General features: G+C 43.1%; 1 protein-coding gene across 6 annotated transcripts in view; it reads left to right on the top strand.

Moving 5' to 3' along the window:
- The window catches only part of ACSBG1 (acyl-CoA synthetase bubblegum family member 1), a 722,575-nt gene that overhangs the window by 405,205 nt on the left and 291,876 nt on the right, over positions 1–25,494 (top strand). For 5 of the 6 annotated variants that reach the window (XM_078685209.1, XM_078685211.1, XM_078685210.1 and 2 more), the window contains one exon: positions 22,528–22,631. The exons of the other annotated variant lie outside the window; for it this stretch is intronic. In XM_078685209.1, coding sequence (XP_078541335.1) covers positions 22,528–22,631 — 104 coding nt within the window. The remainder of the gene's footprint in view (positions 1–22,527; positions 22,632–25,494) is intronic. 6 annotated transcript variants of the gene reach the window in all.

The following is a 25,494-nucleotide window of genomic DNA, read 5'->3' as shown; positions in this document are numbered from 1 at the left end:
AATGAACCCCCTCATTTTGTTCCTTTGCAAATTAAATGTTTTAAGTGTTAACACTTTATTCCAATCAAGATGACTTCAGGTGTGCCATACTTTTGTCATAAGTAAGACTGTTAGCGCTCTAGTTGTTCTTTAGAACACTCTGGGACATTCTGTCATTGGGCTATAGTTGGGCTACATCTGGCTGATATTTGGGCTACATTTGTTTTTTTTCGTCTCTGGTGGCCATCTTTGGGCTACATTGGGCTACATTTGGGCTCTAACATATATATAGCCCAATGTAGCCCAATATATATTTTTCAAAGTTAATTTTCGTAAAAACCACTGGAGCATATATCTTGAGACATAGAAACGGCACATCGGGGTACCAGTCCCTACAATTTTGGCAAGTTTGGTGGAAATCCATTTAGCCGTTCGGTCTAAAAGTGAGTCCAACCGCCCTATGGAAATTAACATGGGGAAAACACGTTTTGGGACCCCCCTTTTATCTCGGCCCCCGCTTGACGGATCCCCCCGAAACTTTCAGGGAAGGAGCGCAGCGCAGCGAGGCAAAGTTAAGGAAAATTACAGGCAGATCCCTCATTCGGCGCCAAAGTTATTCCCAATAGAATGTTGCGGATTTCCTATGGAAAACGATCCTAACTATAACTACCTATCTATATGCAAAATCATCCTGATCCTAAGCCTATCTCGGATAAGATGCATTGCGTAAAGTACCAGTCCACTCTGTCAAATGCCTTTTTCGGCATCCAAATCCAGTATGATCCTTGTTGGATTCTTCTATGCGATACATAACAGTTTTACCATAATTGAATTTTCTCTTAGTTTTATAAATTCTGATTGGTTTGTTTGCAGCAGGTTATGCATTAACTTGTCCAGTATATTAGCTGAGACATTTGTGTTTTTTTTTAGGTCTAAGTTGAGTACATCAATTGAAATAAAGGTCCTTTGATTTCCATGTTTTTATGAGTCAAAGAGACTTCAGCCTCCTGCCTCGATAAAGTAAAAGTACCAGTTTGTCTAAATATATTATATTGTCTCACTAGGTGTGACACCAAGAGGGAACTAAGAGCCTGATTAAGAGTTCACTGTACTACTAGTTCATTATAACCATTATGTCCGCCAAACTCTAAATCAGACCTAAATATTTGTATAAAAATTTGCTGTGTTGCCAAAATATGCCCTAGGCGCAGGGATTTTGCGCTCATGAGTAGACTCCTCACCCCAGGCAAGCCAAAGGCAAGGGCCTTTAACAAGGGAGTGGCTCTTTAATGGCCGGTACAGTCCGCTGGGGCGGGCTAAAAGGCTATTAGAACATTTTTCCCAGCGAGGGCAGAAGGTCCTACTTTTAAAAACAAAGACCTATTGGAGCTGGTGGGGTTTGAAATTCTGGCACTTCTGAAACCTTTGATTCACAGATGTAACTGTGATTGTTCAACAGCTAACAGCAATGCAAATGGCCATGGCTGTTAGCTGTTGAACATTCACAGCCATAGCTGTGAAGGGGGGCTGAAGTTAACTCCTAGTTCTCCCTATTGCTCGGCTAAACTGCTTTTTCTCATTCAGCTTCCCTCTCTCTCCTTCTGAGGCTCAAGTGATTCTGTGAGCTACAGTAGGAGGGAGGGGAAGGCTCCGGTTTGCCCTGCAGCACAACCTCTGCCTTTCCATATATTTTGGAGAGGCTGGTGGAGAGCAAGGCAAAGGCTGTATATTAGAACATTGAAATGTTGAGAGCAGCAGGCCTGTATTAGTTTATATAGGTTTTTGCTGCTCTGTTGTCTTCAATGGAGCTCCGAACATTCCAGTGTTCTAATTTTGTTTTCTGCCACATCAACAACAGAGTCATTTTTATGGCAACGTTCCCTCGTTTCCCCTTTTGCTGGCTGAACTGTAATGATATTGACTCTATTGATTCATGAGGTAGCACAGATCTAGAGCCTTTTTAGTGCAATATTGAACATTGATTCCTCAGTTGCTGAATGCCAGGAATAATATGCGACAATAAGTAAGCGTACCACTATTAATAACCACAACATGTCCTTTTTATATGCTAACTGCTTTCATGGTGAGAATTGAACATATGGCTGTGGTAACCCTGTAGGTGTGCCTTTGTTTGACATCCACACTTAGGACGTGATTCACAAAGGGCCTCTGCACTCCTGGCGAAGGCCCACAGTCGTGGGGGAGTCTCCCCACTCAGGGCTGAATCTCCCCATTGAGAATTCACATTGCAGAGTTCAAAGACTCGCCCACGACTGTGGGGCTTCCGCCATGAGTGCAAAGGCCTTTTGTGAATCAAGCCCTTCTTGTTATCAACTTCATGTCGAACACTAAAGCCACCCGCCAAATGTTGTTTTCGGAAGTTGTGAGCCATAAGCAGATACAGCTGATACGATGGCCATGGCAACTCTGGAGACACTTGAATGTGAACTCCAAGCCATTAAGGCTTCCATGTCGATGATTGAACAGTCGAAATCAGAGACCAGTAAAGATGTGAAGCTCATGCAGTCTGAGCTGGCAACTGTCAATCTGAGATTGGAGAAGACCGATGTATGCCTGAATGAACTAGAGCCCAAATGACTGCATCTTCCTGGATAATCACATATTGCATTTACAATAGCAAGTGATGGAACCTAAAGATTGTAGTAGAAGGAACAACATGAGGATTTCTGATCTTTCAGAAAAGGAGAAGGTGCTAACATGACGGCCTTCCTGAGAACTTTAATTCAGAAAATATTGGTCGTTGCCTTTAATCCTCCTCTCAGAGTTCAGTGATCCCATAGATTACGTACTTGCCATATGAATGTCCTGTGACCAGTGATTGTATGTTTGCTACCTCATCAATAGGCCCCATATATTCTCTGTATCGTACAATGAAAGTCATTTTCAATATAATGGGCATAAAAAACTCTGTAGCAGCTGACTTATCCAGGGAATCAAACATTGTTGAATGCCTTTTCCCTACCTGGGCTCCACACCAGCACATGTTAATTCAGCTCTACTGATGACTGTATCAGAGGATCTAACACAGTGTTGCAATCATCCCAGCATTGAAGAAACTACCCTCACAATCAAATCAGTAGTAAATCAGATAGATATCGTATGTCATTCTCTAATGGCCAGGATCTGGAAGCTTCATGCCCCCCATGGGATAAATCCAGGTCTCCACTGAAAGACTGCCTAAAGAACTATGTCCTAATCATGACACGAATTCACATCTAAAAAGCAAAGGCAATGAGAACAAAGGTAAACCATGCCTGGGTAAAGATTAGATGTTGGATAAGTGTAAGCTAATCCCAAGTGAGACTTTCCCTATAGTTACTCAAGAAGTGATAATACATGTATAAGACTTTGTTGCTGACAGGTTAGAAGATATGTTCACTGAAAGTCAATGGGCTGAACAGTTTTGGAAAATCCTTTCCTCCTTGCAACCAAAAAACTACACATTGTGCTGCTTCAAGAAACCTGTTTATCTTTACAAAGAGCTGTCAAATTAAAAAGAGACTGGGTAAGCAGAATGATTTCAGCTTTAGGATCAGAATAAATAAAAGGGGGGTTTCAATCCCTATACATAAATATCTACCTGTCACAGCAGCAAAACCTGGATAGGGAAGAAAGCACGCTTTGCATTTACGAAAATAACTTCCCTTTTTTTTTTTTTTTTTTTTATTTGACAAGCAAGTCATAGAGATTAACATATCCAAATACAGAATCCGAAAAATAAGATAAATCAAATTCAATTCGGTGCAAGTTCATATTATAAAAAACACAAACAAAAGTTAAAAGAAAGTAATTCCTAATCAGGACAAATCATTAATAATTAATAAGCCATAAACAAAAAGAACATCCATGATCCAAATCATTGCTAGCATTGCAAAAAATTCCCCCATATCTTGGCAAACTTTTTTTTAGCTTTAATTCCTCTATTCCTGGCAATAGCATCTTCCATAGTGTAAATTTAGAAAACCAATGTCCACCATTCAGTTATATGAGGAGGATTCTGAGAAATCGAAGCCCTAGCAATCACGAGTCTGGCACAAGCCAATGTAATATTTAGCAGTTCTTTATAGATAGGGCTAACCGGGTATATGGACAATAGTACCGCGGCTGCATTGAGTGAAAAGTTAATTAGTTCATTTTGCATTAAAATATTTTCTATGTCCACCCAATATTTAGCTAGTGTTGGGCATGAGTATATCATATGTATGAGGTCTGCTGCCACCAGACCACATTTAGGACATTTAATACGATCATTATTAAAGTTATTTTGTGCCCATTTAGAATTTTTTAATGGAGTGTAATAAAGTTGGCTGACCGTTCTATACGATTGGAGTTTCAGGCTGGAAGACTGGAAGGCTTTAGTGATGTTGACTAAGGCAGCAGAGATATTCTGAGTTGTCATGTTATATCCTAGGCTAACAGCCCATTTTAATGCCAGTCTTGGAGCTTCGTCAAAGCTATTCTGACTGAGACACTTGTATCCCAGACTAATTTAGGGTTTTCTATGCCCAGAATAAAAACAAGCCCATATATCTGAACTTGTAATTTCTATCAAATTCATTTTACGTACTAAGTAGTCCCTAATTTGAATGTACTTGTATCTCATTTTTTCAGGCAGTTTATACAAAAGTTGCAATGTTTCAAATTGTAAGAGACCATCAATACCATACAGATCTCCTAAAGTCTGAATACCATAGTTAGCCCATTCTCGACCAATTTTATCTCTAAAAATATCTGGAAGCCCAGGGTTGTCCCATATTGGCAGCTCATTGTGAAAAAAAGAAGTGTTACACTTGGTCAACATCTTTTCCATATGAATACGGCATCTCTCGCAGTCTTAAATTTTACACGTTTAAAGTAATTTGGGTCTTGTACTTTTGCCAGAAATTGTTTTGAATGGCCACCAAGCATAAATTGGTGAAAAAAATATTGATTGTTAGGGGCAAATAGGCTACGCAGCCGGCCTAAAAAATAAGCGAAAAAATAAGCTCTGAAATCTGGGAAATTCAAACCTCCCTTTTCAGATGGGAGTTTTAATATTGTCATAGACCTTCTAGCCTTCCTATAGCCCCAAACAAAACTACTTAAAATGCCATCTAATTTTTTAAAGAATAAGTTATTAACGCGGCAAGGTATGGAGCGAAATAGATATAAGAACTTCGGCAAAATGTTCATCTTAATCAAATTCATACGGCCTATGAGGTTTAATGGGATCTTGTGCCATTTTTTCAAAAGATTGGTAACTTCTTTTAATAAAGGATCATAATTTAGTGAATTTATATGATCAGTTTTAGATGATATCTTTACCCCTAGATATACTGCAGATTGACATAGTCCTTGCACAGGTAAACTGGCCTGATAATTCATGATAACCTGTGTCTTATTTATATTTAATTTATAACCTGAAATAGTCCCGAAATTGTTAGCTTCTATCGTTATCCCTATTAGTGCATCCGTTAAATTGGTGGTATAAATAGCTAAATCATCCGCATATGCGGTAATTTTTAGAGTTTTACCTTCATGCAAAATAGGGGCAATCTTAGATTGGGCTTCCAAAGCGTTAATAAATGGCTCCGTGGAGAGAGCAAAAAGCAGGGGTGATAGCGGACATCCCTGCCTCGTCCCCCGCAGAATTGGAAAAGTTGAGGAGAGTGCCCCGGCATAGCTGATTTTAGCGTTAGGATCCTTATATAATGCCTGAATGCTTCTTAAAAAACGCCCTTTAAAGCCAAATTGTCTTAGAACTCCCCACAAATAGTCCCACCCCACTCGGTCGAACGCCTTCTCTGCGTCTAAAAGTATCATACCGAGTGGGGTGAGATTAGTTGTAGCCACATCAAATGCGGTAATAGCCATATTAACATGCATGGTAGTGTCCCTCCCAGTAAAAAAAACGTGTTGCTGATAATTTACCAACTGGGGCATAAGAGGGGCTAGTCGCATAGCTAAAAGCCATTTCCTTCACAGAGCAGTACTCACAGACCTTCGCTTTCAGGCACATTAATTAGTCCTGTTCTAATAAAGGCCTATCAGTCCCAGCCCTAACAAGCTGCAACCTGCTTCTCTGTCACACTTGACTGAGTGGCTCCTACTCGTACATTGAATAGTTTAACCAGACCCTCCCAACAGCCTAATCAAGCGCACAACTCTATTGGCTACAGTCCCAGCACTTAGAGTCTTACTTCAAGACCCCCTGCAGCGATTTACCTAATTTCTTGTCATTTACCCGGCTCTACTGGATCTACATTCAGCCAGCTCACTATTCCTTGTCCTGAAGATGATCTCAATTAAATGACAAAATCACTCCGGGTGCCTGAGACACGCAAGCGGCGTATATGGGCAGAAATCCAGCAGAATGTGAATGCTGTTGCTGTTACATACAGGAGTGTGGAAGACGTAAGAAAGCGCTGGTACGACATGCGCCAGCGCTCCAAGGAGAAGGTGGTTGCCATGTTGGAGCAGGTCAGGAAGACCGGTGGAGGGACCTCCACAGCCACTGACTCCACACCTCTGGAGGAACTGGTGGAGGGGACCCTGCTTCCTGAAAGCGTAATGTGTGTGGCTGACATAGAAAGCTCTGACCCCCCGGCACCAGGACAAGGTAATTTAAGGCTAACCGTGCTGCTAGGCGCAGAGAGATGCAGCGCCTAGACCTGTACACACGGGCGGTGAACCGCCTGTCCTCTGCTACCAATGTTCTATCAAGGCACAGCATCTGCATGCAGCGCGAGGTGGCACACAATAGCCAGGACGTTGCAAGGGCACTGGTCCAAATAAAATCTGCAATAGACGAGCTGCGGGCAATTCGCACTACTGGGCCAGGAGTCCTGACTCCCACAGATGAGAATGCACAGTCAGGAAGGAGCAGCATCACCCCCCCGCCCACCATGGATAGGCGCCGTTTTGGCCGTACTAGTAGGCCTAGTGGGCCAAGTGAGGAGGGCACTGGGCAACCCTACACAGGGGCTTCCTCACGACAGCACCGAATTTGAGGTGCACCAAATATGACCACTGGATGGTTGGAGCTACCCACTTTACATGTATACTTGCTCCTGATGTAAGACTTGCACTGTGACGATAACATGTGCTGGACATTGGGAGAGACATTGGGAGTCATTCAGGCTGTGTGACATCATTCATCCTGATTTTAAGGATTTTAAGGAATAAAACACAGTCTCACAAATGATATCTGGCATTGTGTCATATTTTCTTACCTAGAAATAGTTGCGTGTAATCTCATCTCGCCTCTGGTGCCCAGCAGCTGCACCAGCTACACCGGCTGGCATACGTCCTGGAGCAGGCCCCTCCACATCTGATGAATACGATTCACTGAGCTCCATCGGTGTGCCTTTCCTGGTGGCGATGTTGTGCAGCATGGCCAGCAACAGGTCTGGGGGCTGTATTGTAGTGCCCCTCCACTCTTCTGTAGGCATCTGAATCTGCTCTTCAGTATCCCGAATGTACGCTCAATGGTGCCTCTGGTTGCTATGTGGGCGCAGTTGTACCGCCGCTCCAGAGCGTTGGCTGGATTCAGGTAGGGCGTCAGTATGAAGTCCCGGACCGCATACACACTGTCACCTGTGGGGTGGGATGAATATGGTTAAACACTGTCCTGCACATGCTATCCTTAGCAAGTGTGGCCTCTGTTCAAATGCATTTACCTAGTAGAAATCCCTCGCCAAACTCCCCATGTGAGTCTACGGTGTATCCCACTGTGACGGAAGATTAAAGCATTGTGCGTGCTGCCTGGGTATTTAGCGACGATGTCCGTGATGATGTGTTTGGCATCACACACCACCTGTATGTTCAGGGAATGGTAGGATTTGCGATTCCTGAACACGTACTCATTATGGGAGGGGGGTGATATTGCAATTTGTGTCCCATCTATGCATCCAATGTTGTGGGGTAATTGGGCTATTTGATAGAACTCCTGCTTGGTCTGGTCTAGTGCTTGTGGGGTGCTTGGGAAGTGCATGTGGTGAGGCAGCCTCTGTACCATGGCATCAAGGAACGCGTGGAAAAAGCGTGAAAGTGCACTCTGTGACACGCCTCCTGCTGAGGCTATCACCCCCTGCAAACTACCTGATGCCAAGAGGTGCAGTGAGCACAGGACTTGGATATGGGTGGGGATGGAGTGTGTCCTGAGTGTGGGGTGTTCAAGGAAGGGTTTGAGTTCCTCAATTAAATCAAGGATACTCTCTTCATCCAGTCTGTAGTGTGTATAGATATCCTCCTCAGTGCGCTGGAACATGGTAATGCGCACACGAAATATCTTCTCCTGGCGTCTGCTCCTCTGTGCAGCAGCTCTGAGTCGCAGCCTCCTGGCTATCACGTACAGCCCAGTCATTGTGGAAAGAGTCTGTTGCATTCTGGTAATCCTTAAATAGTTTTCACCTGGTTACCACCTGCTCCTACTTTTTTGCGAATTTCGTGAATCCGCAAATTGCGATTTTTTCATATACTCCATAGCGATTTCTTATTTTGCGATTTCCCGTTTGCGATTTTCGCTAACTGAGACATCGCAAAATAAGGAATCGCTAGGGAATTAGCAGAATTCTGGGTCTCCCAACGTAAGGAATCGTTATTTTTGCGATTTCTCATTTTGTGATGCGATTGTGCTTCATACATTGAAAATAGCGAATTTTTAATCGCAAATGCTGTTTTTTGCGATTCGCAGCGTTTGCGACTAAGAATTAGCTTGATACATATGGCCCAAAGTCTTTGGGGCTAAGGAGCGCCTTAAATTATAGGGAACTCAGTCACTAGAAATCAGGACTCAACCGAATCTGTGTTCTTCATTCGTTAGACGGCAAACAGCCCAAGACATAACCCAAGAGAGTGTGTGAGGTGTGTCTAGGTACAGTGCAAAAATAAAATGTAACAGTCCAGTCGACGTTGTGCCTTCCCAACGCTTTTACCATTAACAAAGTAGTTTATTTTGCAAGCTTTCACAAAATGTTCACATCTGCCGGTAGTGTCCAAATGAGTCGTATAACAAAACCTGGACAACTTTTAGTTTGGCCAGGATAATGTCTGTTCTTTCACCAGCTGCAAATTACAGTGTGAAGTACCAGCCAGGAAGCCTTGGTAAACAATAACCTCGCACTCAGACTTTACAAACTCGCAGTCTAATGCTGAATGATGCATCAATTCTTGACTTTCTTCCAAAGAGCTCTATTCATCTTGTCTTTGGCTTACAGAGTACACTGAACCTGAGCTGCATCTATATATATATGTGGCCCTTGGCTGATATATTGCGTCGCCTGACTGTTATGCAGAGGGATGTTTGTAGAGTGAAGTTGTTGGCTTTTTGTTCTTTCTCCATTACTTTGCTGTCTGTCGATGGACCGGTTGTTGTCGGCGAGCACTTTGGTACACTGCGATGATGCAGAGGGGTTCCGCTTGCACTTTGCATGTTTTGTTGGAGTGTGGGGGTTCACATGATTTTTCCAGAATTGACTGCCCTCCTTTAGAAGGGTGTTGATGCTAGACACGGAGGTGGCATGTAAGAGATGAGTTTGAGTTTTAAGGTTGTTGATGGAGAGGTTTTTAAAAGATCTCAATTTGTTTGAAGCAATAGCAGAAACAGAAAGAAAATTCTGAACATTTTATGAAAGTATTCAAGTGCTTAATATAATAATAATATAAATAATAATAATAATGATAATAATAGTCATTTCTAGAGCACACGGCTACCTCAGAAGAGGTGTTCCGGCGCTAATTGCAGACGAGCGAGAGACCCTTATGATTGGATAAAGAGCCAGGTTTTTAATGCTTTACTGATTTCAGGTTCTGTGTCAATCAGGAGGAGATGGGCCGCAAAGAGTTCCACAGTTTCGCTGTTTTTACGAGAAGGATCTGCCAATATACTCCCCACTGCTTCCTGGTCATTGTGAGATGGTGTCTTTTTCTGCAGCCAGTGGTATCTTTATAAATAGATCTTACCCTTATTAAAGTACCATGTGTAATTTTAATGTAACTGTTTGAAAATGTTTGCATGATTTCCTCTCCATTCACAAAGAACAGCTTGTGAAACACAAATTATTACAACTGTGTTATTCTTCTTTATTGTTTTGCTTCAGGAACAAACTGAAAACCTTTCTCTTCAAGGCATGCTTCACAGAGACCAGCTACTGTTGATAGTCCAGTGCTCTCAAACACACTTTACCTATGACAGCTCTTTCGCTCTTTCCATAGTAACCCCACGCCCACATGTGGGAGTAAAATATTTCTCTGTCTTTCAGTCAGAGTCCTTAACAAGGCCTGTTAGAAAGTGTTATTAGTAGCAGTAAATACTTATTTAGCACTGGAAATAAGGCCACTAACGCGGTCTAAGGCTCAGTACAGGTCAAAGAAAATGATTCCCATGCTCAACCCTTGGTAGCTTGGCTGCGAGCAGGTAGGCTACACTTCATAGACAGGTATGTAAAGCATTTAAAAACACCAACTCAGTAAATAATTATGACACAACACACAATACAAATCCAACACCAATTTATACCAATAATGACATAAAAACGAAAAAGATCCAATGCAGGGAACCAAAGATATGAATTTTTAAAGATTCTGGGCCAGATATATGACCCGTTTTTGCATGCACGAACGGGTTTGCGAACCCCTCGTGTTAGGTCTTGGTCAAAGTTTTTACCTTCCGACTAAGAAACTTTTCTGGAGCTTTTTTTCCCAAGATCCCTCAAAGCTCTCAGCAAGTCCAGATTTGGTGAGTGTTTACCAGCTTGCCTTGAGACGAGCTCCTGGTCAAACGTATGGAAGTCAGGCCTCCAGAGCTTTCCAGTGGGACAAAGCAGAGATTCAGGCCGGTTCGCGTTTGAAGGTGGGCGGCTTGACTGTTGCGATTGCTCATGGTCACCTTTTCTACATTCGGACTTTGAAACTTTACAGAGATTTTTCTTGCAGGGTCCCTCATGCTCTTCACCAGGCCGGATTCGGTGAGGCTTCGGAAGCTTGGGAATTGACCAGCTCCTGGTCTAACTCTGGAAGTCGGACCTCCAGAGGTTTTTACTGGAACAAACCTGAAGGGCAGGCCAGCTCGCAGTTGAAGGCCGCTGGCCTGGCTGGCCAGGTCGAGTCAGGCCTCTTATGGAGCTTTTTTCTAAAGTTGCTCCAAACTTCTTCAAGGTTCTGAAACTTCTTCCAGAGGTTCCCGCAAGGTCCCAAAGTGTCAAAAACGTACTCCAAGGGTCTGGAAGCGCCAATATGGTCCTTGAAATTTTTGGGACTTCAATTCCCACAATCCAAATGGACAAAACCCTTACAAATCTACTGGTAGCACCCCAGGCTGGGGATTCTTAGTGGTGATGGTCCAGGTTAGCTCTGTTAACCTGTAGCTTGCAGTAAGTCCTCTCATTAGTCATTTTGAATCAGGTTTGATCCACAGGGCTGTATATCCAGATTGTGCAGCAGGATCAGTCAGTCAGAGTGCAAGGCCTGGTTGGTGCAAATCAAACTTCCAGCATGGACCATTCTTCTTCCTTTAGTTTCAAGTAGCAGATCTGAGAGGCACTGTCCCTCTCAGATACTTATGCAGTGTTCTCTTGGTCAAGCAGGAGGGCTTTCCTGTCTAATGATGTGGAAGGCAACACCCCAGAGCATGACCATTTCCTCCAGAGTGTGGCACTATAGTCTCCCAGAAGTACTAGTCTTCCAAAATTGAAATATAGCTGAAGTCCCTGCAGAAGGGTAAGAGCTGACTAAGCCAACCTCCAGGATGGCTCATCTCCTTATTCTCCCTCCCCCTGGCATTGGCACATTCCTTCCTTAAGCCTGCCATCTGGCTGGGTTCAAAGAGTAGGGGGTGTAAATGAAATTGGTTTCTCGTACCTGTCTCCTCCCTCTATTGAAGATTAGTGTTTATGACCCCTCCTCATGACTCTGGCATTCCTATGTAGCAGACCCCTCTCCTCCCAGAGTGACTCTTTCATACCAGGGGCTGCTTATCACCTCATCAAATCAGCCTGGCTAATCTACTTAGTGTAGTTTATTAATTTTTAAGTGCCCCAAACACCAAAGAGGACTTTGGGCACAATTTACATTTCAAAAGCAGTCCTGCAACATAGGACTGCTTTTAAACTGGCCTCAGGCCTCAGCAGTGCACACATGCATGTGCAGAAATTGCTGCTGGCCCCTATACTGACATGCCCTCTTATATACTAGTGACTTAATGGTGCTTTTAATCCCCTTATGCTATTATGTACAAGGGCGTTATAGGGGAGCTCATTCCAATTATTAGGGTACCCTAACCCATAGTGTACCCTACTGTTTGTAGGCTTTTTCACTACATTCCACGTGTGATTTCAGCATAGCACTGGCACTGAACCAGGTAAAGCAGAGCCCAGGGACAGTGAGAGTCAGTTACCACCAGTAACAGTCAGCAAAAAATGGGAGTGCCCCGGGCACAAGCATGACTTTGCAACAAGGCCCTAGCAAATTGTACTGTATGCTTCCCTTGCCCTGACAGACTCTGCCATGCACATTGACAATCAGTGCCTGATTTAAATAAAGCTCTTACAACACCAATAGTGGTCAATATACCCTCCATGTAAGCCTGTTTCTAGTTACCATCGGAAACCTCTCCATGTAGTATTGATTCTCTCAAATTATCTCTCCTCCAAAAGTTACTTTTTGTTGCAGGTAAGGCATCCACCCACATACCCTTCTTGAAGGCAAGGTTTCTCCTGTTCCACTCTTTCCTGGTGGCATGTTTTTGAAGCACATCTGCCAACCTACTATCAGAAGTTCAGTCCCAATGCTGAAAAAGAATTTAATAATGACCATGTGCTCAGTGTTACCCCTCCAAGGGCTTGGTACATGAGTTCTAAACGGTGATTTACCAAGTTCAAGGGCCAGAAAAGAATAACGTATTGGATGCTGTGCCTACCAAAACCACTGTTGGTGTTAGCTCCATTCCTGCATAGGATGCCTACATTTTTTCAGATGAACGCCTGGTCCTTGCATGAGGAGATGTTGCTTGTTAGATTCTCTGGTGTGTTTGCCAGCCGGAAATGGATTTGTCGGTCATCTGCATGTATTTGAGCATTCTCGTGGAGGGACTGCACAAAAAAGACATGTGGATATTCAAAGGTGTGCAAGAAAGAAGTGAACCTTAGGGTATTCCCTATTTCACAGATGTCATTTCTCTTGGGAAGGGGATTTAAATCGTAATTGATGATCGTGAAGGAGGTGGTTTTGCTCCATGTATTCTTGTATAACAACCCATTCCATGACTTTCCTAGGATAAGGTATATTTGATATATTTCCATAATTTGAAAGGATCTTCAAGCCTGCTGATTATTTAGGAGGGGAACAATAATGTTAAATTGTTAAATACCCAAAACTGATAGATGATAGATGCATAGCACTGGCTATATGTGGTTTCTGCACAATACATGCTTTTGATACAGTGTGACCATCGAGCATCTCACATTATTAGTTGGTAAGAAAGCTCCATCACATTGCAGTGAGATAAAAGGAAGGTAACTCATGCACAAAACTTATTGTGAACACTGGCACAATTTCCATTGCCATTCAGTACAATTTAATCTGAATCACAAGAAATAATGTTAGATATCAGAGGAGACATAAGGCCATTATAACACAGGACAGAAGGTCTTTTTGTTCTACTATAATAAGGATGCTAACTGTGACATCCTTTCTCTTTAAAGACAACTGTCCAACAAGTATAGGACTATTGGTCACTTATAGTGAACTCTAGTTGGTGATCTCGCTGGAGGTGAACATGCCTGTAACTTTCTGCCAATTGAGTTAAGCAATCCAGCTGTCATACCATATCTAGGCTTACACTGCTCTAACCTGACCAGTCTAAAGTCTACAATGCCTTTGCTTCAAATTAAATGTTTTCCTCAATGATTGCATAACCAGCCTGCTTGTCACAAACCCAGCCTGTGAGCAAAAAAGAGCTTTGCCAAGGTTGTATCACTTGTTGCCAGGTCCCAAATGACAATGTTTTCAGACTGGCACTATGTCAGTATAATACAGGTGGGCACAAGGCTGTGCATTCGTAACTATCTTCAGCTTCAGAACAGTTCATGAAGTCAGTAGGATATTTTCTCGTATTCTCGCACAAAGTTGTTATTTTCAAAAGTGGAGACGTGGTCAAATGTGTGGTATGGCTTTGTATGACTATTTTATTCCTATCGGAGATTTAAGATGTGAGCTCAACATACAGTGGATTGTGGGTAGTAAAGCTCCAATTGTTCTCATGAGTTTTAGTTTAACATACAAAACAAATAAAGTGTATTTTCATGACTGCAATTAATTTTCATATTACATGTACAGTCTTACAGGTTTAACTGTGCTAGCCAATGCTTGGCCTCCCCCGCTCCCCCCACCTGGATGAATCATGAGAGTATCCTAAGAACACTGGTAATTTGATAATCAGATAGCTACAATATACAATTTTAGTATTTCCCTGTAATTCAAGCAAATTACACTAAGTGTGAAATTGTGAACATTATATTATCATATTTACAGTGGCGTGGGGCTGCAAAAATCTGTTTAAAAATGTCTCTACTAAAAGAAATACAATATTGTTTGGATAACATTTTAAGAATAGACAACCTAATGTTTTGCGCTTCAAACTCACAATCAGGCTAAAGGGATCTGGTTATTAAGTATATAGAACCCTGATAGGTTTATCTTGAAAATATAGTAAAAAGTATCAAACAATGTACTGTTTGATAAATTGGGATCTATTGGTGGTCTAATATGATAGGATAATGTCTCTACCAATGTGTAAACCGCCTTCTTACATGGATACCCCAGAAAGGAATTCCATTAATGTCTACCTTCATAAAAGAGATTACATTTGACCTGCAAAGATATTCTGAAAGTTGCATTAGACACCCATACCTATTACAATTTGAATAACATGAATCCCTCTATACCAAATAACTGTAATTGATACTGGTTCACTGCTTACCCCAGATCATTAATTGAAACCCTGGAGAGTGTCATATCATTGACATTGGGATCAAGTGAAGGATAACCTTAATAAGCGAAAAGCATTGATTATGTAGCAATTTGACAATTATTAACTATTAAAGAACAAAATGTAACTAGGATCCACCTTTGATTTCTAAGCCTAGTGTTGAAGTGCTAAATAAAGTAATTCACCCTTCAATCTTCAAATCATTCTTGACACATCAGTGCAGTGTTGGCATTGTATTTTATTTACGACAGTCCCTACTCTGATGAGGCAGCTTTTTGGGCATGACAACATGTATATTAATGTGTGGTTTGGAGTGATAAATATACGTGTTGCTGGAAGATAAAGAATCATGCAGCAGGACCGTGGATGGCCCGAAATATTACAGTTAGACCCCATTGATGAATTCACGTCAGAGCAGCATCACAAATAAGTTCGGTGTTCTTCTTAGGATGATATCATTTGTATCAGGTTTGACTTCTGGTTTTGCATCATAGACAAGCAAAGGCTTTAGGACATAAGGACAACGTATCAACATGCTTTCCTGCGTATCTGAATGTTGTTGCTTTTTTCTCTCGACGTGGTGTCCCTCAATATAGCAACATGTGGTGTATCACCTGATGATATGTGACTAAAATTGGCGCAAACAGTATTTGCTCTAATGGTAATTAAGACGATAAATACACATGCTATTACACAGAAATCCCTATTGGTTAGGCTAGTATGCAAGATCTAATGTTCACTGGGTCAGTTAAAGGCAGAGTTTGATGGTCTTGAATGGGTATTCCCCTGCCCTGTTGGACCAAGCATTATCGGGCCCTCTTTGATGCATAATGAGTAGAGATTATAATGGAATAATGAATGGGTCTTTAGAAAGGCACAGCACACATCAGTTGCAAATCACCAGGCACTCTTATAGGGAAAATGTTGTTTCTTAACTTGGCTTAGATAATGTCTGGCACACTGGAATCAGGTTGAGCGTGACTTTGTGATTTATTCAGTGGTGCATGCACCTTTCTCCCATCGACAGTGGCGGTTGGTGACTTTTAAAAGCTTCTAAAAGCGGTGAGGCGTAAAGTCGGTGAAGAGTTTAATTTTAGTGAGTGAATTGACTGAGCACAGCTTCCATAATATATTCAGTCAGTTTCGAAAAACTAGAGTGCCAAAAATGGTACCGTTTTAAAACAATTTTTGATAAGGAATTTGCTTGAAAATCAATAAGAAAGCGGGAAGTAAATAGTACTAATAAAGACTAAAGGCCTCTGCACGTAATCAAAGAGGGCCCCAGGCCAAGTTTCATGTAATAAATGATGTTTGGAAGGGGAATTTTGTTGCAAATCAGTGAATACACCAGTTTGGGAGACATGCTTTCATTACATTTATTTTGATGCAAAACATTTTATTAAATTATGTTCGATGTGTTCAATGAAAACAAACATAATTACATAAAACATTCAACATTAAATTATGTGCCAATTAGGACCCAATTTGGCATATTAATCCTCTGCACCAGCTCTGACCCACAAGTTCTATGAACTGCTTCCTATGTCCATAAAGTGTCGGGAAAGAATAGGTGCAGATTAATAGTTGAACATGGAGTGCTGTGGTGCATGTGAACAGGCAGGCTCCCAGAGAGCGGGCAGACTGGAACTGTGGTATTCAATGGAGTGGCTGCAGGTAGTCATGTGTAAGTGGATGCAGTATGTGTGGAACGAAAGGTCAGAAAGTCACCAAATAAAGCTTGAAATAACTCTGGGCGGTGAACTCGGTTACGCTCATGGAGTTTGCGAAGTTTTCCGAACTCTGCATTACGCGGAGCTAGCAGAGTTCATAAAAACTCACGTTCATCAAAGTCAAGTTGGCAAGCGCGATTGAGGAAAATCAACCTCCCGGTGAGATTTTTCCTCCTCCGCGATCGTCAACATAAAGTTGGCGAGCATGAGCGTGGAAAATCAACCTCCCGGAGAATTTCTCAACGTGGTGGGGGGATCAGGTTTCTCATTGTGAGTGATCACGTATGCTCGTGACCGCTCACGTTGAGAAACTACCCGTTCGCGTTGAGAAAGCTGCAGCTTGAGTAAAAATCAACTCGAGTGGCAGAAAAGGAAAGAAGAGACCACTTGCGCTGTGCATAGCTGTTCGCAATGACTGCACAATGTACACAAGCATCTGGCACTGTGCACTCACCGCAAACAGCATTTTTTATCGCACTCCGCGAACTCCTACCAGGCTTAGCTTGAAAGTGACAGTGTATTGGAAGATGAGCTCACCTCAAGAGGGGCTCACCTCAAGGCGCACATTCAGCAGAGCAGCTGCAGCATGGTGCTACCTGTAGTATTCTGCACTGCAGGGTATCTTCAGATGTTTTAGGCGCTATATAAATGCAAGTTCAAGTGATCAGTTTTAGAGAACACCGCTGCTTTAACCAACTTATGGTTGTAATGCTGTTCAATGTTAGCACACTTGGCAAGAATCAGCAATCTTGGAGATGCAAGACGTTTACTTCTGGCTGCCTGTTCAAGTTATTTCTAGTAATAATTTAAATATTGCTAGTGTTTAAGTTGCCCAATTGTCATCTTCAAGCAGCAGTGGCACACATCACGTCTCAAATCTGTGTTTGCTGTCACTCCCTGTGTGTTTTCAATAGGCTGTCATTCCAAATAGTCTGTCGTTCCAAATTGACATTCCATTACTCCTGAAAACCCCTCCAACCCAACGTCTCACTCCCACTATAAACAAATGCCATAGGTGCGTGTGACACCATGTTTAGTGTATGCAATAAGAGGGATACATTTTGAGGTAATGGGCGCTCAATGGAATAGACACACAGACAAGGCAGGTAATTTGTTCATAGGTGACATATGCTCCTAATGAACACGCATACATTTGCAGGTAACGCGCACGTGCGCTCTATGCAGCTTCAACAGATCCTCGGATTTAAAATGGTGAAAAAGTGCGCCTCGTGTAACCTAGAGTAATATTTCTCAATTTGTGGTTTCCAGATCTGAAGTGTTCCCTTTGTGCAGCGGGGACTAATCGTTGGTCACTTCTCCCAAAGTAGCTGTTTTATCCAGCATGTGCTGGCGGTGGGCGCTGTAAAACAAGAAGTAAACATAAAACTCGTTCTGCACAGTCCAGATATTGGAAAACAAATAGGGTACACAATTGTTATGTTTGGAGTTCGGATGTAACCCCAATGAAAGAATAAAATGTGCAATGCCATAGAGTGCTGCATGCTTCAAGGAGATAGTTATCAACAGGATAACTTTGGTACCATGTTAATAGAAAGGATCATTGTTATGTTAGTATAGTGTAATGGCGTGATGTCTCAGGGTTTAGCCGGTAACTAACGAGGCGGTCCCTGGCAGCAGGTAGCCAAATTAACAAAGTAAAATTGTGTTGGATGCACAGATTAAGCAGTTTATGGCCTCACATATATGATGACATTTTAAACACTTCTTAAAATTGAAATTCAAATATTGGTCTTACCGGGCAAGTAACCATTTTCTTTCATCCTCATCCACCTGCCTCTGCGCTGTCGTGCCTGCCCAGGTGCATGCCAGGCCAATTTAGACGTTGTGCTAGCCAATCCAGACACTACTCTCATGCTCTTTATGATAGTACTAGCAGCCCGTCCCGACGTTGTCCGGGTATGAAATAGAATGTGTGTAATGTGTGTATTTGGCAAGTGCAATTTATTTTAAAGTCTCGCGGTAGACAACATTTTTTGTTTCATTAGAATAGGGACGGAGAAGGGCCAGCTGCAGCCCTGGTTGATGTTAGCAGGCGCGTATAATTGGTGTAGTGATCCGCCGCCAGAGCCCGGCTACAGCCCTGGTTGATGTTAGCAGGCGCGTGTAATGTCGTTGAATGAGAGAGTTATCTCCCACGGTTAAATCTGTTTAATGAGAGAGTTGAGTGACAGCGAGTAGGAGAGGCTGCAGTAATTGTCCCCGCAGACACGCTCATTTGCGTATTCCCCCGCTTGAGGCTCAGATGCAGGCCTGTTTGATGTTAGCAGGCGCGTGTTCCCCCGCTTGAGGCCCAGCTGCAGCCCTGGTTGATGTTATCAGGTGCGTGTAATTAGTGTACTGATCCGCCGCCTGAGCCCGGCTAGAGCCCTAGTTGATGGTAGCAGGTGCGTGTAATTTCGTTGAATGAGAGAGTTCAGTAACAGTGCGCTGGAGAGGCTGCAGGAACGTTACTTACCAGGCCTCCAGGTGAATGCGTTTGTCACGCACACGGCCACAGCAGACGATCTTCTGATTAATGTACGACCCACATGGCATGAAGGGCGGAACATAGCACACACCCCAAGCGTTTCTCACGCCCCCAGCGTGCCCCTTGATGCTGCGCAGCAACGTAATTGGCGCTTGTATGTACGACTCACATGGCATGAAGGGCGGACACACGTCCCCAGCGTTTGTCACGCCCCCAGCGTTTGTCACGCCCCCAGCACACGCCCACAGCCCACGATGTGATGGCCGTACCACATGCCCCCAGCATTAGTCATGCCCCCAGCCCACGCCCACAGCACAACGCAGACACGCCCACAAGGGACTACTTTGCTGGCACGGTTCTTTTACCTTTTAAATGTATAGAGGAGTTGGCCTAACGGCTAAGGCATTAGACCTCGGACCTGGGGATCTGGGTTCGAGTCTTGGTAACGACGCCAAACATTCTGTGATTCTGGTCAAATCACTTAATCTCCCCATGCCTAACAAACATGAATGTGTGTCCTCCTGTAACGTATACTGGTGCTATGTAAAGCGCTCTGATACCTGATTCAGTTCGGGTCAAGTTCGCGATCTATAAAACCCCGCCAAAAAAACCAAAAAAAAACAAACAAATATGGTGGCCGTCTGCATAGCCTATGTCCTTCTGCTGCAACTGCCCTTTCCAACGCTGTATTGGGTGTTGTGATTGGTGCTGTGGTTACTGAGATTCCCCGCCTCAAAGGTTTGGGCTCTCTCTTTATAATATTAGTATGGATAGAGCTTGAGAGCTGTGCTAGGATTTGGCCGAGCAGGTTAAACAGACACTCCATTGGAGCCATGGGTGCTGTGTCTGTGCAGTCCCTGGCTCCCAGACAGTGCAGAATAGCGAAGGCCTGGATCGCGTATGTCAGGCTGGACAATGCCAGACTCCTGTCCGACTGGACATGCGCACTTCAGTTACACGGGCCCACTTCGGCTCCACAAAACCACACCCTCAAGGAAGCAGACAGTTACACCCACACGGGGGAAAGAATAAAAGTAGTATGTATGAGCTAGGGCTAAAAATAACATATGGCGTTGTTTATGTGGCCAGTGGCCTCTCGCAGTGAGCGGGGCGATGCTCCAACTTCCCTTATGGTCAGCCACCGCTGCTGTTGGAGTAATTGCGGCCGGGGATGATGGATGTAGATCCAGTCTTCCTTCTCAGCAAGCAGGGCAGCAGAGTAGCAGTCCGTCAGGCAGCACAGCAGTCTTTCTTCCGTAATATCCACAACACCAGCGGTGTACTGAAGAGTTGGATCTGAGGGTCAATCTTTTATACCTGATGTCAGCCCTTGGAGTAGGATAAGGTTCTGGATGTTTCCACCCTAAGAAGTGCTCTGAATTTCCTTCCTCCCTGCCCTGGCCCCAGCTTGTCTGGGGTCACAAATGACTAGTATCAAAATCCTTTGTGAGTGTGCTGGGGAGAGCCTTTGTGATATGCAAGTGTGGTAAGTGAAAGCTCCTTTCCCTCATCACGTCAGAGATGGTCCATCCTGCCCACACCTGTTCACCCTTGGTCTCACTGTCTGGAAGCAATACACAAAGACCAACTGCCAGCTGCACCTAGTCATTATGACCCAGGAACAGGATGCAGGCACCAAATGTTTAAGGCAAGAAAATGCCAACTTTCTAAAAGTTGTATTTTCAGAATTGTCACTTAAAATCTGACTTTACCATTGAAGAGGGATTTAAATTCCAATTTTTTAGAAGACAAACTCAATATGTCCACTGGCTACAAATTTAAAGTTATTGCTTATTAAATATAATAAGGATTCCCAACGTTATCAAATTGAAGAGGTAGGCTTTGCAGTTGTGAAAAACGGATTTATGACATGTAAAACTCAAAAATACATGTCCAGCTTTTTAAATACACTGCAACCAGCCCTCTAGGGTGACGTATATACATGTATTAAAAAGAAAGGTTTAGGTCTGGCAATAGGTGTATTTTTACCAGGTCGAAATGGCAGTTTAAAATTGCACACACAGGCTGCAATGGCAGGCCTGAGACATGTTTAAAGCTCTACTTAAGTGGGTGGCACTGTGAGTGCTGCAGGCCCATCAGTAGCGTTTCCTTTCCACACACTGTGTAAATGTAGTTTCACTTTACTAGGGACATACAAGTCAATTAAATGTGCCAATTGAGTGTAAGCCAATTTCTACCTTTTTTTAGGAGAGAGCACAAGCAGTTTGGTGCTGGTTAGCAGCTGTAAAGTGCACAGAGACCTAAAAGCCCAAAAAATGGGTTCTGGAAACAGGAGGGTAAGGAAGAAAGTACTCTCTCCTTCTACGCACCCAAGAGAAGCCTCGCTCCGCCGATCTTGCCCTGACCCAAATCCTACGCATCTGCAGAGCCAGAGCGGGGTGGGCGATCCTTCTCCTACATCACAACCAAACCTGGAACAATATCCCCCACAGCATCAGATGAACTGTCACTCTGCAAGCACTCAGGAAGAGCCTCAAGACCGAGCTCTTCAGATGAGATGGACCTGCTTGAATCCCCCACCCCCAACCCTCCCCAGCGCCTTGAGACCATCTCGGGTGAGTAGTGCGCTTCACAAATCCCTGGTTGATTGGGGGTGACCCTGCAGAATGGGCAAAGTCCAGCTTTGGCAAAATATCATAAGCACATTATTAATCTGCATATTAACATGCTTTCAACATTACAGATGGCACATTTCTTCTAAATACCAGAAACCTTCTCAAAGAAGGAGCAAAAGGCTAAGGATTTAAATGGCCTTGTTTATAAGAAATACAATTAAAACCATAACTGCACTTTCTAAGAATATTGAAAATTACTTCGGATTACTGTGACTTTACAAGGAAAGTCATCTTTTGGCCTTCTTTGTCCAGAGTTCTTATGTGACTTGCAACATCCTTATAAAGTAGAGTAGAGCAGTGGCGTAGCTACACGTTTGCCACCCGGGGAGGCACCCTAGTTTGCTGCCCAGTGGTGACGGCCGGTCCAGTTAAGTGCGGGAGGTAGGGTAGCGAGAAGTGCTGCCGCCCCAAAAAAGTGTTCCCCCAGCTACACCACTGGTGTAGGGAGTTCTTTATCCAATATAACTTTATCCAATATAATCTAAATTAGACTGTATTGGTTAGAAAGGAGTACAACTGAATATTACATCATATTGGGCCTCAGTTATGTGCAAACACGCCTGACGAACATTGTGGAAACAGATGTGTGAACATCATTGCTACAAAACTTTAAATACACTAGCATGCATCAAGTATTGGACTATGTGCATTTAATTTAATGCATACATTTTTATTTCATTTTTGCTGACCATGAAGATGTTGTGTTAGTATTTTAGCAGGTGTACAGAAAATGTCAGCAAAGTCACCAGTCGTTGTCGAGCAGTCACAGCATGTGAAGCAGGACACACAGACCAGGCTTGAAGACCCTTCAGGTAAGACATAAACACTTTGAAATGCCAGTGATATGTCAAGGATTGATGTGTAAGAAATGGGGGTTGGGGGTCCCAACAGCCCGAGACCATTAAAAAAAGCAAAGCTGAACAGTTGTGCAGAGAATTTTCAGTAAAAAGCAATCTGCAATGTGTGACTGACTGCTACACCCAGGGCGGGGGATCGAGGGTGATGCGATCGGTGCCACCGCACAGGGCGCTGACTTTTTTGGGAGTGGGCAGTGTTTTCAAGTACAATATGGTTTTAAAAGCACCTGCTGCAGTGTTCCTTGCCTTCAGCAATTTTCAGGCAACCATAGAAAATTCAAGATAACTCTGGAAATTGATGGACCTGCTGCAAAGAGATCAAGTTTTGTCAAGTGGAAGTTTTGACTCATCATAAAGTAGCACAGAAGGTTAAAATGCTTGCTGCAAAGCATGTGTACTGTACAGATCACAGAGTTGTATATGATGTAAATTGGTCAGTGGGTTACTGTTGTTGTTAGAGAGATCCTTTTGTTAAGTGCAATTTATAAGTTTCAATCCTAAAATAGAACAGTGAGCTATTAACGATCATCAAAGAGCTGCGTGGAGACTTCAAGGTATTGATTATTAAAGTGTTATCATTTTCCCCCCAGTCTTTCATTATCCTAATGTTGCAAATATGGTTCACCTGGGTAGAAATCAATTCTTATCAGTAAAGCCAACCATGTTGTTACATTTAAAATTCTGAGTTTATTCTTCTCCAGACAAGCACTCAATCTTTACTGCCTACCTACTCTGACTCCTTCACCTTGCAGTCCTCTGGCTATTGTACCATTTCCTATACAGTGATTTACACATGTATGATTGATTGTCTCTGTGTAAGGTGTATGTGTGTAAAGTGCTCTTACACCTTACACTGGTATGAGTGGAAGTATAAAAAAAAGAAATGCATGAGAGAGTGGTATGGAGATTTGAGGGGCTAGTGAGGGAATCCGTGGTGGAGGTGGTCATTGGGGGTGCCAACAAACATTGTCGCACCTGGTGCCACCAGTGCTAAAGCTGGACCTGGCTACACCAAGGGTAGGATATTATGGCCTGTACCGTTACAGTTCTACTATTAAGGATTTTTAATGCAATTCGTGCCAAACAATAATCTCCTAAACAAGCTGATCTCTATCCCACTCGCCATTTATGGCCTTTCTTAGGGACTGGCAGAGGCGAATAATTGGCTTTTCTGAGCCGACTTTCAGCCTTATTCATCAACGGGCCGTTTTGCGAGCCCCTAATAGCGATTCATAGCGAATCGCTATTAAGGACTCGCAAAACGGTATTCATGTAGGAATTGCTAAATAAATAGCGATTCCTACACATTCCTTATTTGCGAGTAGCAAATTGCTAATCGCAAATAAGGAATATCTCCCCATTCATTCCTATGGGCCAAAAGGCCCATAGGAATGAATGGGGAGTATTCCTTATTTGCGATTAGCAATTAGCTAATCGCAAATAAGATAGCGATTTAAAGGGTGCCAGGGGTGTCCAAAGGACACCCTGTAGCACCCCTTAAATGCAAATTGAAACAGGTGTTGCGCACACACATGTCCAAAGGACATGTGTGTGTGCAACATGCAACTTAGAAAAATGCTTTTAAAAGCATTTTTCTAAGTTTTTGCTATTTACCGAGAGGTCTGACCTCTCGGTAAATAGCGGCCAAAAATTGCATTTTCGCAATTTTAAAATGCTTCATGAATTGCATTTAAGGAATCTCAAATAGAGATTCCTTAAATTCAATTCTTCGCAAATGTGCGAATTCTTAAATAGCGAATTTTGCATTTGGGATGATGAATCCCAAATGCAAAAATTGCACTCGCAAAAGGCAAGATTCTGAGAATCTTGCCCTTTGCGAGTGCAATTTAGCTTGATGAATCAGGCGGCAGATCCCTTGTTTACAAGTTGCCCTTGACTTTCTTCATTGTGGGACAAGATGGGTCATTCATGCGTTTCTTTCAGGCAGATTACTGACAGCAGAGGGACCAGAAAAGGCTAAAGCAAGTCTCCTACCATTGAGGAAATGAATATCTGGCAGTGGCGTTTGTATCTCAGCCAATGAGCGTGAAGGAAATATCAGATGCAACCTCGATTTTTTGGGAGAGCTTTATAAAGTGTTGATGTGTTCTTATTTTGCGTATTAAAGGGACATGGAGAACATAGGAAAGTACTTTAATGTCAATGCACAGCTGCAGAATATTCTAATGTATATTTTTAAAGGAACATGGAAAGAGAACGTGGGCTTTTATTTTTTTGCTCCTACGGTGATAAGCATTAAGTACTAAGGGCCTCATTTACGAGGTTTTGACGCAGGGCAGACCCGCAAGGAATCTTGCTGTGCTGCCTGACATCAAAAGAAAAGGGCAGGAATGCTCCGTATGTATGAGATACGGAGCATTCTTTTCCCCTGCACTGGCTCCACCGCAGGCACCCTTGCGGCATGGTTAAAGGGTGTCCGCGTTGTAGGGGTGATTGGTTTTGTGCAGGCAGTGACTGCATAAAAACAATCACAAACACCTTCATGCACAAAAACAATTGTGAGTGGTGTTTTCCTCTTTCTATGTGTGCTTCATAATGCAGCACACATAGAAAGAGGGAAAAACGAGGAGAAAGAATGATATTTCTCCTTGTTGTGCCTCACTAATGCCACCTTGTGGGTGGCGTTAGAATCTGGTGTACTCCCATGATTACGATTCCTCGTAGATCAGGGAATGCTTCAGATTCCATGGAACACAGGGGCATATTACCAACGATTAGCGATATTTATCGCTAACGATGCTTAGCAACAATTTTTTTAACGCTAAGCATCGCCGGAAATTATCTCAGAGATAACTTG

The sequence above is a fragment of the Lissotriton helveticus genome, chromosome 3_2, assembly GCF_964261635.1.
Source record: "Lissotriton helveticus chromosome 3_2, aLisHel1.1, whole genome shotgun sequence".
Lineage (NCBI taxonomy): Eukaryota > Metazoa > Chordata > Amphibia > Caudata > Salamandridae > Lissotriton > Lissotriton helveticus.
This window is presented reverse-complemented; position numbering and strand designations above follow the sequence as displayed.